The sequence below is a fragment of the Xenopus tropicalis genome, chromosome 7 (assembly GCF_000004195.4).
Source record: "Xenopus tropicalis strain Nigerian chromosome 7, UCB_Xtro_10.0, whole genome shotgun sequence".
Taxonomy (NCBI): domain Eukaryota; kingdom Metazoa; phylum Chordata; class Amphibia; order Anura; family Pipidae; genus Xenopus; species Xenopus tropicalis.
Genome location: NC_030683.2, coordinates 78,491,960 through 78,508,214, shown reverse-complemented (window position 1 = coordinate 78,508,214; position 16,255 = coordinate 78,491,960). Strand labels below are relative to the sequence as shown.

Sequence of the window (16,255 nt, the reverse complement as noted above, 5' to 3'; positions counted from 1 at the left end):
ACCCATGATTTTTAATTAAAAAAAATGAAATCCATTAAAAACAAAATTGATTTTATAAATGAATTTGCCTATACAGATCTCTGTTTAAAGCATGATCTCCTCATCTATGACAGTTGCTTAGGGACTTTCCATCTAATGTCAGGCTTTAAGAGCCTCTCCTCCTACATTCCTCCTCCTGTGCTAGTAGCTCTGTTAAAAACAACCATGGTTAGTTATTTTGCTTCTTGTTGCTCTGCTTCCTTGCACAATAGTGATAACATCATGAGAGTTAAAGAAGGGAAATTACAGCTGCTATTTTACTTAAAGGGGATGTTCACCTTTCGGTAGGTCCAACCAAAGTTGTAGGACTTTACTAATGTAGCACTTTTCATGTTAGTGAATTACAATTCCCCTAATTCTCCATTATTTACACTAAACAGTGATTTTGTATTCTTACAGTTGCTTTCGCTTTCACATTCTCCACATGCTATCTTGGTTAATATTGCATGTTATGCTTAACTAAATAATACAGTTTCCAGCACTGCATGTACGCTACCCCTGTAATATATTGTGTTATGTTATGTATGAAACCTTATGTTATATAGCAAGACTCACACCCATGATTTGAATGCTGTGTGGACAGCATTGAAATCATGAGTACACCCTTTTACCTTTAACACAGAATAGTTTATATGCATATATAATTTATGCAACACTTCTATATTGTTTAATATATCTGTATATTTACCATCTCAGCTCACCTGCCTTGGGTTGTCTCTCAGGTGACACCTTTGGGGTCTTAAGCCAGTCCAAACTGACAGCAGAGGGCTACTTTGAGATGCCATAAACTCACTGTAGGTTCTACATCAGTAGAAGACACTGCATATATATAATACCAACGTCTATTTTAAATCCCAGTCTGGACCTGAACTTAGGTGTCCCTTTCAGATCTTACCTGTCATCAGTCAGTGTCCCCAACAGTTATGCATAGCAATCTGCCGTAAGGGCTAGTTGAAGGTGAGAGAAGCAGCTGGAATACATATTCCAGGTTATAGTGACCTCCTACATGCATTTTTAGTCCAGAAGGTTGCAGCCAAAGGCTTTCTGGCTTAATTGGAGATTAAGTTCAGTAAAACATCTATACATGAATACAGCAACCACTACCCAGCAGGAGAACCCTTTAATAAAAAATGTTTAGCATAATACTATCCTTTTTATTATTTAATATGTCGGGAAAGGAAAGCCCAAAAGTTACACTTGTACTAGACCCTAATAGCAAAAGTTGGAACTTAGATGGTAACTTTGTGCTTATTTGTATGTGTAACTTTATTTGCACACAAATCCATCACTTGACAATGGAACAAGGTAAGGGAGGCATTGCACTACACTGTGAGAAGTAATCAGGTATTTAGGCTGGTAGTGTTTATGAACCTTTTTCATAGTCCCAAATGAATTATTTTTTATCTCAAAAAAAGGGGTGTATTTCCCCTTTAAGGAAGTTTGTCTGCTGACCTAGGTTTGCAATAAGTCATTATGTACATTTGCTGCAGACAGACGTCCCATGCACTTTGTTGCAGCAGTTGTACAGATTTATGCCATGCCAGGCATCTAGGGAGTTAATACACCAAATGGAAATTGCCATAGGAGAGAATGTGCAAAAACAACACTGTATTGACAGTGTGTACATTCGCATTTGACAACTATATAGGAATAAATTAATCTTTAGGTTGTCTAAAGGTTTATGTGTTGTGTGGGTGTTTTAAATAGATGCTCATTATCTATTATTGGTGCTTTGTGTTGGAGTTCAAGGTTATGCAGCATAAAGTATTTAGATATTATTGGCCTGGACTCCCACAATTCCTTACACTAGTCCATGTAATGAAATCATTATATAATAGGATATACTCAAATATAGGTAGGGTTTTCAAAAGCTTTACAGAGGGCAGTGTCAATAAAAAGGAAAGACAGTTTCAGCTATAATCTTTATAGGGGAGCTCCAGCTTCTGAACCAAAATTTGTTAAAGAGCCCCACACAATACAGAAACCCCTAATATACCACTATCACTGTAATCTGTTCCTTCAAAAAGTATGAATAAATACAGTTTTTATATACTGAAATCCTGCTGCAAAACAGTTCTTCTCGTTCTGCATTATTTGAAATCCTGGAAGGGAAGGAGACTAAAATACTCATGTTACAAATTATAACAACTTCTTCACAGCTTACAGACAGCATGCAGGAACTATATAACCCACAATGCATTGCACTGTGATGTTCCCTTCCTTATTGACTTCACATTGGCAGGGAATTGTGGGGTTTGGAGGATGTAGGCTGAAGGCAGGTTGAGGACAGTCGACTACTGTTACAACAGGGGGCCAGACTTGGGTAATTGTTCCAAAATATATTATTACTTCAAAAATCATGAATGCAGATTTTTTAATTGATGTATATTGCAAAGTTGCTTAAAATTATTTTTCTTTTCATAAAATTTAGGTAGTGATGTCCGATCTCAGAGCAGAGGGAATATCTTACAAAGGACATTACATATTCTTTTATATTTTACTAAGGAAATGGCATACTTCATAGTTATTAAAATTATAGAGTTAATCATAATTGCTTGTTAAAAAAATCCAGACAGATTTGAAACTGATGGGTCCCCTTGAAGATGATTGTAGAATCTGTCTGTAATAGAGCAAAGCCCTTAGAAATGTACTGTACTGAAATATCAGCTAAAAAATACCTGGTGAAAAACTTGTTCCTTTTTGTAGTATTAAGTTAAAAAGATACAGCTGCATGGCAAAAGGTATTATCATATCTATGTCCAGTTAAAGGCACAAAAAATCTAAGGGGAAATATAATGACCATGCCCAGTTTTTTTTGCAGGAAAATCCATACCTCATGTTGAAAGCAAACCATCAGGAATTAGAGGGTAACGACCGGTATGAAGGTTTTTGTGTAGACATGCTAAAGGAGCTTGCTGCCATCCTGCGATTCAATTACAAAATCCGCCTGGTTGCTGATGGTGTTTATGGTGTCCCAGAGCTGAATGGCACCTGGACTGGCATGGTTGGAGAGCTAATTTCCAGGGTAAGCAAAACACAGGATGAATATTCCTGGCAAAATAACTTTTATCACAAACACAATATAGGCAGAAATATATAATATCCAATTGTACAAACCTGATTCCTTGGCATTAAAATGAATATTTACATGCCTACCTTATTCTTCATGGAGATATTATAGTAGATCGCAGTATATGAGTAGATCATTTTAACGTTTCTGGTACTGGTTTAAAGTTTCTGGAACTTGAGGTGGAATGCAGGGGATGACATCCCGCCACTTCATTTTTCCCCCAGCATACTGGAGCTTTTGAGTGCGGCTGCTCAAGCCATCCGTCTTTGTAGTTTCATCCCAGTATAGAAGATTGTCCCCACTAGGCCCGCTGTATATATTTGTTCCTACTTTATATATGTTTCTATGTGCAGACAACAAAGTGGGCCATCAAGAAGGTAAGTACTACTACAATCCTTTCACATTAAACATGAAGTTGGCACTTGAATAATTTTATGTGGGCATTAAATGTAAATCTGGCACTACATTTATATATTGCTATGTGTATTTGTTAAACATCGATTGATGCTTTCTCTTGCTTTTTGCACCAAATGATAGATGTCACACAATTTTAACTGTGGTAGATCTCATGACAGAGGCCTGGTGGCAAGAGTAGATCAAAGTGACAAAGTCTGGGCACCCCTGTTATAGTACATAAAATGAAAAATTCTTCATAACACTTGTATGTACACTATACTCTTTTACTGCACTTGAACCAGCAAAATGTGGTTATATCTGGACTCCTTAAGTCCTAGAGTAAGGCAGAATATATGGAAATTCTTATATGCACTTTCATATACTGACTAATTGACAACCATTGGTTGCTAGAAAAAAAATATTTATGCCGCTATTTGCACTATACTAGGGCATGAGGCAACTGAACAATATTATCCAGGGTCTGGTCTGACTGCCCTTTTGGAGTTAGGAAGGTATTTTTTCTGTTGAGGAAAACTTGAAACATCTTCATGTGGGGCTGTATGCTTTCTTTGGGTTATCTAACAGTTGGACAGGTTTTATTTGGAAAAAAAGTTGAACCTGTGTGTGTCTTTTTTTAGCATAAACTACTATGTGTTACTATATATCTTGACAGAATCTAAGTAGATCACATCTACTGCAAAACTACTGTACAACTTTCTACATCTGAAAAAGCAAGTAAATTAGTTGATATATGTCCATCATTACTATTACTACAGGTATGGGGCCCATTATACAGAAACCGGTTATGCAAAAAGCTCAGAATTACAGGAATGCCATTTCCCATAGATTACACTATAATCAAATCATTTAAAATTTAAAAAAAATCTCTGTAATAATAAAACAGTACCTTGTACTTGATCCCAACTATGATATAATTAACAATCCTGAAAACCCCATGTCCCAAGCATTCTGGATAGCAGGTCCCATACCTGTGTTACATTTAATTACTTTTTTCCCAGGCATAATTTTCATTGTTGCTGCTAATAAACCCTCAAATAATTTGCCCTTTATAGATATGAGGCCTGTAAGTACTAGGTTGAGAACTAGGTTGAGAATGGCACTATAGCCAGTTATAGTGGAATAGGTTAAACTAAATTTAGCTCTCTTAGTACACAGGGGTATATATCTATCTTGGACAAAGCTACGACTGTATATGCTGGCAGCTTAAACAGAAAAGTATCTGAAATGGCACGAGACCCCACTGCATGTTTATATCAGGCACACACATAGGGACACCTTTGATGGTGGCAGGTGATGCACTGAGGAAGCAGAGAGGGGGCTCATAGAGGGGGCCTGGAGTGGTGTTTAGTTCCCTTCTAAACCAACTATTGTTGGTGTTTTGTTTTCTGGAGAAAAGGTGGGTATGAAGGGACATGATTATGCTTTACAAGTACATTAGATGACAGTATAGACAGATAGTGGGGGATCTTTTTTACATTGAAAATAAGAAAGAACCAGAGGACAACCCTTTAGACTTATTAGACTTGAGGAACTGAGCTATTTGCATCAGCGAAAATAGTTCTTCATGGTGAGGGCAATGAGTTTTTGGAATGCCCTGCTGGGGGATGTATTGATGGTAGATTCTATTAATTGGCTTGGATGACTTCTTGAAAAGAATTTCCAAGAATATTTCTATCTTAAGATCAATACTGAGTATAATATAGATGTGTGTGTATCATCTGGTCACGCGTTATGGTTAATTTTGAACAATCAAAGTAAATAGATTTATTCTTATGAAAATGAAACATATTACATCATCTTACACCTAAGACCTTTGCAGATGACTTTTGACAATTAGTAAGCATATATTCTATTGTTTTTAACACAACTATTATATTTCACTGTATATGCCTGTTTTATTCTCTAGTTACCTAACTTACTGTCTCCAATAAACGTATCCATTAAATCAATTTTGCAACAGGTAATATTGCTTTTTCTTCTACTTTCCAAATATTTTTTCTTTCTATCTAAAAAGATCTGTCTCATAAAAAATGTATCTAGAACTTTATATAGTTAGATACCAGTGGTTCACAGAAAATCTTGTATTCCTTGATCAAGGTAAAATCAAGTATCATCCTTACTGTTGCTAAGATTAGTGATTGAAAACACTTTACATCGTTCAGTGCACTTAACCCAGCTTGCTGACCTGGTACTGCTGTGAGAAAACCCCATGTTTGTTTCGTGGCAACCAAGACTGTCAAATTCTTTGCTTGAGCATAGAGGCCAGAAATAGTAAAGAGAGAAGCTGCATTATATGAAGCAAACTTAATATGGAGAGATGCATACTGGTTTCTTTGAGATTTATTTTTGCACGTTTTTGTTATTGGTGGAAATAGATTCATTTTCTATTTTCAATATGGATTTGGCTTAAGGAAATATTACAAGCTGATTGTATATTTATTTTCTTGCACTTTAAAAACCTGAGGTGTTACTGGCTCAGTTTGCCGTTTTAGACTTGCCAAACCAATTCAGCTACTCACTAACTGACAGGCTTGTCACAAGCTTTCTTAGAACTTCTCATAAGTTTTACTATGTGACTTTATTGCTAGGGGTGGACAGCTTGTTCTAGCTTACATGTGCAGGTAATAGGGATTCATATATTGATAAAAGGCAAATGCCTTGTTTGTCATGATGACCTAATGTTTAAATTGTTATTCAATGAACAAAAAAACAAGAGGACTGGTAAAAAGAATAAATAATCAGAAGGCAAGAGACAAAAACGTTAAGTAGGTCAACATGATAATTTGGAAAATAAACTCAAGAAACAGTGAGAACATTTGCAAAACAGCTAAAAATTTACAAAACACATTGAAGTTAGTGGGTGTTCTTTGCAGTGACTTTCTCGCATCAAATTTTTTTCACAGATACTTGTTCCATACAAAATATATTGGAGTCTATGGATGTTTTTATATGCCAACTTTTTTCACAGCAAAAATTTTGGACGCAAATGTTTTCAGCAGTTTAGCAAAAATATTTGAAGATAGCGGAATTTCATTCTATATCTGGTGAGAACATAGGTTCATCACTACCAACTATTTCTTTCTCTATTTATTGACTCCTTTTATTTGTCATGTTGCAGATTCTAAACTTCCCATGTTGCCCTTGTGATGCCAGGTGATGGATAGGTTGCTTTGCTGGGTACACATGATGGGAAAATGATGAAAAGAAACCTGGCGAATTAAAAAAAAAAAAAAACACACACACACACATTTTTTCTGGGTCCTTTGAGTATACCCATGGCCACTGGTTTAACATTCCTCCTATATAGAAATATGTATTTTTTATTTATTTTTATACAGAGCATATGGGCCCTAGCCTTTGTGGCTTTGACCAGGTCTGATATTTGCCAGAATCTACAGATTGCCATTCTGGGCCTGTCTTTGCCTATCTATGGATGGATAGATGATAGAAAACTATTCCTGAACAGAGGAGGGTGCCTGCAACATCGCTTGTCAGCAACATACAATGCCACTTTGAAAGCCTAACACCGGTGGTTTCATAACAATTCACACTTCTGTTCATGAACATTTAAAGATCTCAGTGAGAATCATGGTAACATTGTGACTGGATCATTCTTTTACACATCTGTTTCAGCCAACACCTAACTGAATTAGTTCAACGAAACCATGGCAATCTAATGTCTGTGACTGTTCTACCATTAAAGGAATACTGTCATGGGAAACCATGCTTTTTTAAAAAAAAACCACATCATTTAATAGAGCTTCTCCAGCAGAATCCTGCATTGAAATCCATTTTTCAGAAACGCAAGTTTTTTTTTTTTTATTTAATTTTGAAATTTCACATGAGGTTAGCCATATTCTTTATTTCCCAGAGTGCCATAGCCATGTGTCCTATGCTCTGATAAACTTCAGTCACACTTTACTGCTGAGCTGCAAGTTGGAGTGATATCACCCCCCTCCCAGCAGAACAACGGGAAGGTAGCAAGTCTTTAAGGCTATCACAATAATGTACATTTAGAATAAGAAGATCTGTCTCTAAGAGATCTCTGATTCGCTAAAAATTTTGATAACATATTGATAAGATATTGATGCAAAGAAAGCTCAGGTAAATTTGCTGTACTTCCATCTACTGTACAATGGAGCATAGATAAAATATCTCTGATTATATCTTTAAATACATTTTTTAATACATTCACTCTATAAATTGTCCTTTTACTGTATATTGACCATAATTAAGAGGTTACAACTGATGTATTAGATGCTGCTAAGAAAAGTACAAAAGGAGGTAAATAAAACACATTAATTCAATTTGAACGGGAAATACAGTAGTAAATAGAAATCCATTGCAAAAGTCATATTTGTTGTGTACGTTTTTTGAGGGTGATTTGCATTTTGTGCATTTTTTTACTTATGCTTACTTCCACAACTCAAGTCACCCAAGGCGGTCTGCAATGAGCCAACTCAAACAGCATGCCTGGCTATAGCCTGTTGAGAGTAATGGCAGCACTTACAGTATACCATGCTGTGCATCTCTGTGCATGAAGCCCTGCATTTTACAAAAAAAAAAACTAATCAAAAGAGAACATAATCAAAAGAAAAGTCTGCTTTTTTATTTTCTTAGCACACACATTTTTCACTTAAAAAAACCTTCTTTGACTGTAGAGAATTCAACCCAATGGTTTGGAATGCAACCATAGTAGTCAAAGAACTAATATTCTAACTGGTAGTTATAAAATTAGAATTGGACTTGCTGAATAATCATTGAAGATGCTTCACCCAGGTCCGGATTTGTAGCCTGGCCACAAAGGCCCAGGCCTAGGGCGGCACAAATTTTGGGGCGCATGCTGCCCAAGCTGTGCTGACATATTGCTCACACACGGCACAACGGGGACCTCTCCCCACTGCTCCCAATGTGAGTTTAAATGGATGTGCATGCGCGCGGGGGGAGGGGTTGGGGTCGCGAATAACAAATTCGGTGCTGGTTTCACCACTTATCCGAGTAGCTTCATAGTAACATAGTAACATAGTTAATGTAGATTTATTTCTATACCATGATATACCATGGCCAAATATGAAAAAAGCAATGGATGCGGCCCTTCCCTTTTGGGTTCCCAAACTTTATTTCCTTCAATTTCTCCATGAGATAAGAGACAAAATTAACACAAACGTGTCCTATAGTGTATTATGTTTAATCATACAGTGTGCTCTTATACCCTATAGTGTTATCTTCAATAATATAGTGTACTCTTATACAATATAGTGTGTTATATTTAATAATATACTGTACTCTTATACAATATAGTGTGTTATATTTAATAATATACTGTACTCTTATACAATATAGTATGTTATGTTTAATAATATACTGTACTCTTATACAATATAGTGTGTTATCTTTAATAATATACTCTACTCTTATACAATATAGCGTGTTATCTTTAATAATATAGTGTACTCTTATACAATATAGTGTGTTATATTTAATAATATACTGTACTCTTATACAATATAGTGTGTTATCTTTAAAGATATTGATATTAAAGATAACACGCTACTGGAGAAATTGAAGGAAAGAAGGTTTGGGAGCCAAAAAGTGAAGCATTGTAAAATACCCGTAATAGCCTCCATATGTAATACACATTAATACATAAACTAAACTGAGAGTTTATTTTTATCAAAATACATTTATTTTGATACAAATCTAGATTGTGTGTAAATATTTTTGTCACATAATAGCCTCCCTTAAATTACTTGTTTAGCAAAATATCAAAAAGACATTTCACACGTAGAAAAATGTAAGCTATAGAAATGCACTTTAATGGCAATTTGCAAAGTGATAGAATACAGTAACTTAATTATGGAAAATCTCCATCGACTGTATTCTTCTTCTTTTGTACTTGTGATTTTTATACAGCTACAACACTCTTTCTTTTTATCGTCCCCATTTATCACTACACTCACTACACCACCAACTCGAGGGGACAGAATTCCCCCTTCTTCAACATGAGTTCAGTAAATTGGACTTGTACAAAACAGTAATATAGTTTTATTCACAAATAATATATCATTTTAGCTATTATTTGAGTTAAACAGAGCAAATAGGGGAATTACTCCATGTTTGGTCCTTAAAAGGTAGATAATCATATTACTTGTTCACAGACAATGGACATATACTAAAAAAAAAAAAAACATAATACTAAAAAAAACCCAAAACATAATTAAAACATTAGGAAAAAAAAATGTTTGGCAGAAATTGAAAAGGGGGGGGGGGTGTAAACTGCCCCTTTAATTATTTTAACAAATGTTCATCAAAAATTGTATTAAAGGTTGCCCTCTTTATAATGCAAAATATGACCTCCCTCTTTCTAATGCAAAGTACAACCTGTGTTTCCAGGAGGCAGTAGTTAAAGGGGCCCTTCCTCTAAACATGCTTTAAATGTGCTTTAATGGACAATGTGCAACATTACATTGGATTCAAATTCTGAGATATGATGTAATATATGTGTATATGATCGTATTTCATACTCATATTTATGACTTTATTTAAAATATATGACTGCAGACACTGCTAAATATAAAGTAAAAAAAAGCTTAGATATCTCAGAACCTTAAAATGAGCAGGCAGTAGAGTGAGGCATAATGATAAAAGTCACCAGTGCACTGGCTGTACATAAATGGGCTTCAGGGCTACAAATAGAGACATTGTGATTGACTCTGTCTTCGGTCTGATTCAACAGAGAATTGTATTAAGATCTGGAGCTTGAATCTGTGGAAATATATTAATGTACGGAACATATTTTCAGGGAAGGTTACTAAAATGATGCTTGCATAAAAACATACAGAGATCAAAACTGATATTAATATTCATGTAGGAAAGATACAAATAAGATATTTTCCAAATGTCTGAATGCATGAAAGGGATCAGCAAGTTCAGAATGGTAGTACATTGCAGAGGAAGAGGAGCACTGGAAGAAACATCTTGAAAGTGGGAAGTTTAGGCATAATGGTAAGAATTTAGAAGTTAGTTTTAAGACTGATTGCTGATTTATGCAACAAAAAGGATAAGTATCTTACTTTTATTATTTTAAAGTGTGAGTTGTTAATTGTTGTGCTTCAATTTGCCGAAAGGGTTTTTTTCCTAGGTGCTAAATAACAATCTTTAATACAATCTTTAATCAATAGCAAAATTGAAAAACATTATGGTTTATATAATAAAACGTGTAAAGGTTGCTACAGGTGTAATTACGGAAAAATCGTATTAGTCACGATAATATTGTATTGGCGATCCGAAAGTCACAAAATTTTCGTATCCGAACGATTGTAAAATGCAGGAAAACCTTTCCGACTGTTCCTTCTGTGCATGATTTTGGAAGCCTCCCATAGGAATCAATGGCACTGTGCAGCCCAAGAAAAGTCACAATAACGAAGCTTGAATGAATCCGAAACTTTCGTACACGGCACGACAATACGATTTTGTTGCACAATTTTTGTCGCAAAGTCGCAAAAAATACGAAAAAGTTGTCGAAAATACACCATTAGTAAAATTCCTGCAGTGCAGAATTATTCGAACATATTTGCCCTGTCCGTGTTTATATTTATAAAGTTGGACAAAATCGGTGCATTTAATGTGCAAACATAATGGCAAAAAGTTTATTTGCAGAGCGAATATTAAATCTGGATTATTCGCAAATTGTGAATATTTCTGCGCACACTCTGCGTCCAAAATACAACACAACTTTAATGGCGGAAAAAATATTTTGCAAATTGGGAATTTAAACTTGCAAAGAGAAAATCTGCGTTATATTCACACATATCTCATTTGTGAAGTTTTTGTGCAATTCGCATTTGACTGTGATTTGCAAAAAAAGGAAGAGTAGTCCAAAATTTAAGTATTTAGGAAAAAACATGCGCAAACAACCATTTGTGAAATAAATATGCACTGCGCAAACTTAAATATAAATGACCTCCACTGTGTTTTTGATTACTAACCCACCCTTTGGAATCTCTTTGTTTGACTCCTACCTGGGCCTCAGGTATGTTCTTGAAGCCTTATACGAACAGAAAAAATCATGCAACAGGAAGGCTTGAAGTAGGATGCATAGTTTAGCCATGCTGCAACAGGGCTCTATTTTTTATTCAAACACAGCAGAAATCATAACAGAGAAAAAAATGACAGAAGTCCACAGGCAAAAACCAATACACACTATTAATAACCATAGAGGTATATAAAACATTGCAAGAATCTGTATACTTTCCTAGTAAGTTTATTATCCATATGGCAAAGCATAATGCTGTCTTTAATGTATATTCAAATGAAAATGTGAAATGGATACAGTCATTATAGGATTACATAGACTTTAATTATACCCTTTTGGCACATACAATAATTTTTGTTCCTGATGGAATTAATTCACTCTTTTGAATATTTCTGAACACTGCATCATTGTAATAATACCTGGTGGTCCAGTGGGGTGGCGAGGACACCTGCCTCGTCGTGCGCGCGTCCTTTTAAACCCAGCGCGCCGCATGACACCATCGTGCAAGGCGCAAATTTCAAATATTTAAAGGCGCTTGTGCTTGTTTTCATTGCCCAACTTCGGTTTCGCCTCCTGGTTCTTGTTTTCTTGATTCTGATTCGTGTGCACCAGATTAGCACATTTTCACCAGCAATAGTAAGTCATACAAAGCTTTTTAAATAAAGCTAAAGACAGTGGTATAAAGATAAACAAATAATACAAATCTAATATTCCAGTTACTCCCATGGATCTTATTGGCTTGAATGGAAAAAGTGTAAAGTGTATGTGTGAGTGCATTTAAGACAATGGGAACTGCAATTAGTGACTGGTTTGGCATCTTACAGCAGCCCCTCTGATATTTGTGAGAATCTGCAGATTAGTCTGGGCCTGTATGCTATGTATGCCTGCCCCATCGGTATCTCTTCATTGGCTCTTGGGTTGATAAGTTGCATACCATGCAGGATTGCCCAGTGTATGCATATACTGTACATTTATGATGTGGCAGATGAGCTACTTTTTTGTCGTACTTGGAGACAATTTGCGCAACAATTTGGTCGTCAAAATTGTTGCGCCAAGTACAAAAGTTTTGGATTCATTAAAGCTTCTTTACCGTGACTTTCCTTGGATCAGGTTGGAGCTGTAGAGTGCCACTGAGTCCTATGGGACTTACGATCGTTCGGATATGAAAATTCTGTGACTTTCGGATCACCAATACGATATTATCGTGACTATTACGATTTTTTTGTAAGCATTTTCGTGACATTTTCAATCATCAGAAATTATCATATCTAATCCGAATTTTACCCATTCAGGATTCAAGCTCGTACTTGATGAATCTGCCCCTTATACTTCCCTAGATATTCTCTTGTAGATGATTGAATATTGTGAGATTTGGGGTGAAGATTTATTTTCTATCCTATATAATTTTAGAACTGTGGCTGAATACATGCTAATACACACAATGTTTTCCAATATTTGTAGCCTTATTATGTTTTAAGAGGGGCCCTGAACACAAGCTGGTCTTTCCAGGGGGGTTGAACCAATAAAGTTTGATAACTACTACTTCAGACTTCTTATTGTGAAACCGTACCATTAGGAAGAACCTACTGAATCAGAAAATATTCCTGATTAAACAGTTTGCAAATGAATCGCTAGACTTCTTTTATATTTTGACATTTGAGCCAACACAAGTCTTATTTACTAAGCATCTTTCATTGGGACATCCAAAACAATAATCAGTGAATTTTACATGGTCCTAGATAGATTGTGCCAAGGATCACACACTAATCATTTTTTCTGTTTATTGCATGTTTTCCATTTAATGGGATGATCATGGAGTTAGGGAATTAGCATTAATCAAAGTGCCTGTTAAACAGTTCATTTATTCAAAAGAGTTCCTTAGACCATTAGCTTACAGCTTATAGAATGAAATGGTAAGTGGCTTGGTATATTCTAAATCTGCCCTTGCATGAAGCATATATTGTCATTATCACAAGTGGCCATCAAATGAAGTTGTTATTATACTGCTGTCTTTGAAGACTTTAAAGAGCTCCCATGTATACATGCAAATATGCAGAAAGGAAATGCTTGTAGCACATAGTAGGGTTCATTTGGTATGTTCTATGTTGCCCATAGAAACTCAATAGCTATTAGTTTTGATCAGTTTATTACCAGTTAGAAATGAAAGAAAAGAACTTATTGGTTGCTATGGGCAGCTTCACTGTTATAATTTAGCAAATATGAAACATAAACATTACTACTTATAAATGGTTAGTCACAGGAGACAAATTATGATTGGGAGAGGGAAGAACTAGAAGGCAGAGTAAGGGTGTGTGCTGACAAATGAAAATATATGATTCAATGTAGTGGAGTCAAGTAGAGAGTAGAAAGTCATAGAGGTGAAATCTAGATTTCCCCAGTTGGATAGTCGTCTGATGTTCATTAGTATGCCTAGCAGGCTAAGCTCTTTCATTCAGTTCTGGATTGAATGTAGTCAGTTATGTATGTGCTATGAGGGCTAGGTTAATTAAATGTATCAATGTTCTGAATATTAACGATATACTAAGCAGGATCACAAAGCCAGTTACTGATATATATCCTGCAATTAAGATTCATTTTACTATGGGTGTTTTTGCCATGCAGTATAGCTCTGGGTAGTTTTAAGACTAAATAGCAGAATAATTATACACTTGCTTGGCTAGAATCTGTGCGCAGAGAGGATATACTGTATATACAGTACATATATAATAAGAAATATCTGGCATTCTTAGATAGCAAGCTACGTTTGCTGCCTTATTAGCAAAGACAGGCATTCTTGCGTTCAAGAAAAAGTACTGCTTAAAAGTCTGTTTGCTGTGAATGAGCAATGAGCAATCTGTAATCTATTTGAAAAAATATATCAAGGTGTAAAGTAAGCTGGCCATTTGGTCAGTAGACTAAATGAGTTTATATTTGCTTAGTTTGGTTATGAAAATTGTGGGCCAGATCTGACTGATCCAAACAATCCATTAGGGCCAGTGATTAAATCATAATGTTCAAACTGGGCAGGTTTTGTATTGCTTTTGCATCCATATGAACTAAAGCAGTGCTGTCCAACTTCTGCGGTGCCGAGGGCCAAAATTTCTCTAGCATACATGGTGGAGGGCCGCTAATGGAAGCCAGTTTTGACCACTCCCCTTTTTGAAACCACACCCACTTCAAACCACACCCATTTTATCACAATGGTGGTAGCACAGCAAAATCCCAAATGCTTGGTCCTTACTGTGGGGATATCAACCATCATTCATATGTGAAAGAATTATGTCATATTAAGATATACCCTTAAATTCCATATGCCTCCTCCTCCCCTGTGAATAGCAGAGCAACCCCCAGTACATAATTACACACCTTTGGGACCATTTAATGGCTATTTCCAACTGCTAACAAACTCCCACAACAAACCCCTGCCAGGTTCACCTCCCACAAGCAGCATAGGGCAAGCAGAGTATGGCCCACACAGGCAGCACTCTGCCTGTCCTATGCTGTCTGTGTGTGCCATACTCTGCCTGTCCTAACCTGCCTGTGTGTGCCATACTCTGCCTGCCCTACCCTTCCTGTGTGTGCCATACTCTGCCTGCCCTACCCTTACTGTGTGTGCCATACTCTGCCTGCCCTACCCTTACTGTGTGTGCCATACTCTGCCTGCCCTACCCTTACTGTGTGTACCATACTCTGCCTGCCCTACCCTTCCTGTGTGTGCCATACTCTGCCTGCCCTATGCTGCCTGTGTGTGCCATACTCTGCCTGCCCTACCCTGACTGTGTGTGCCATACTCTGCCTGCCCTACCCTTCCTGTGTGCCATACCCTCCCTGACCTATGCTGCCTGTGTGTGCCATACTCTGCCTGCTCTATGCTGGCTGTATGTGCCATACTCTGCCTACAGTACCTATGTCTGAGGTGTGAAGAAGTGAACAATGGGAGTGACTACAGTCTGAGCCTGAGGTGTGAACACTGCAGGGGGTGAACAATGCAGAAACTAAAAGGTGTGAAAAACATAGGGGATTACATTTTTAAACAATACAGAGGGATTACAGCCTGAATCTGAGGTGAGAACCATGCAGGGGGGGCAGTTAATCTCAGTACTGATACCATTTAATGCTAACTCAAAGGTAAGCCATCAAAGCAGCCAGACAGGTGGGGGGCCAGTTGGACAGCACTGAACTAAAGCATTGAACGTAAGCTTCTTCTTTTTGTAACATTACTTAATGTTTAGAAAATCTTTAGAAAAATAAAACTGAAATATTCTCTTCAATAATTCTCTTCAACAATTCTGTTCAATACTTCTTGTGTAAAAGCTCTGGGTTTTACCTGGTGAAGAACTATTGCCCTAACAAGGACACAGTTGCAATTTAATTGGTCTTTTTAGCAGATAATTAAAGTAACTGCCACATTTTTCGTATATATGACCCCCCGCATAAATGAGTCATAGTAATGTAGTAATAGTAATCTTCTAACTACTTTGGTATCTGTCTGCTATTACATTGTTTTTCTGTGACATTTAAAAAAAAAGTATTGGGTAAGAGCAGGAACCTAAGCAGCATACAATCTTATTTACTTAACATAGCTAAAAGTAGGGTGTCAATCCTATCATGCTCAGCATGTTGTTTATGCTCCTTTGTTTTAAGGAAAACACCCCTCCCAGTAACAGTGTATAAATTTAGCTTCTCTCTGGGGC

The 16,255-nt window shown here is 36.4% G+C and overlaps 1 protein-coding gene across 2 annotated transcripts in view; it reads left to right on the top strand.

The window, feature by feature from the left end:
• Nucleotides 1-16,255, top strand: part of grik4 (glutamate receptor, ionotropic, kainate 4) — a 339,069-nt gene that overhangs the window by 277,312 nt on the left and 45,502 nt on the right. Inside the window, exon 12 of one of the 2 annotated variants that reach the window (XM_031906130.1) lies at nucleotides 2,849-3,064. In XM_031906130.1, coding sequence (XP_031761990.1) covers nucleotides 2,849-3,064 — 216 coding nt within the window. The remainder of the gene's footprint in view (nucleotides 1-2,848; nucleotides 3,065-16,255) is intronic. The other variant, XM_004916121.4, reaches the window with a different exon arrangement.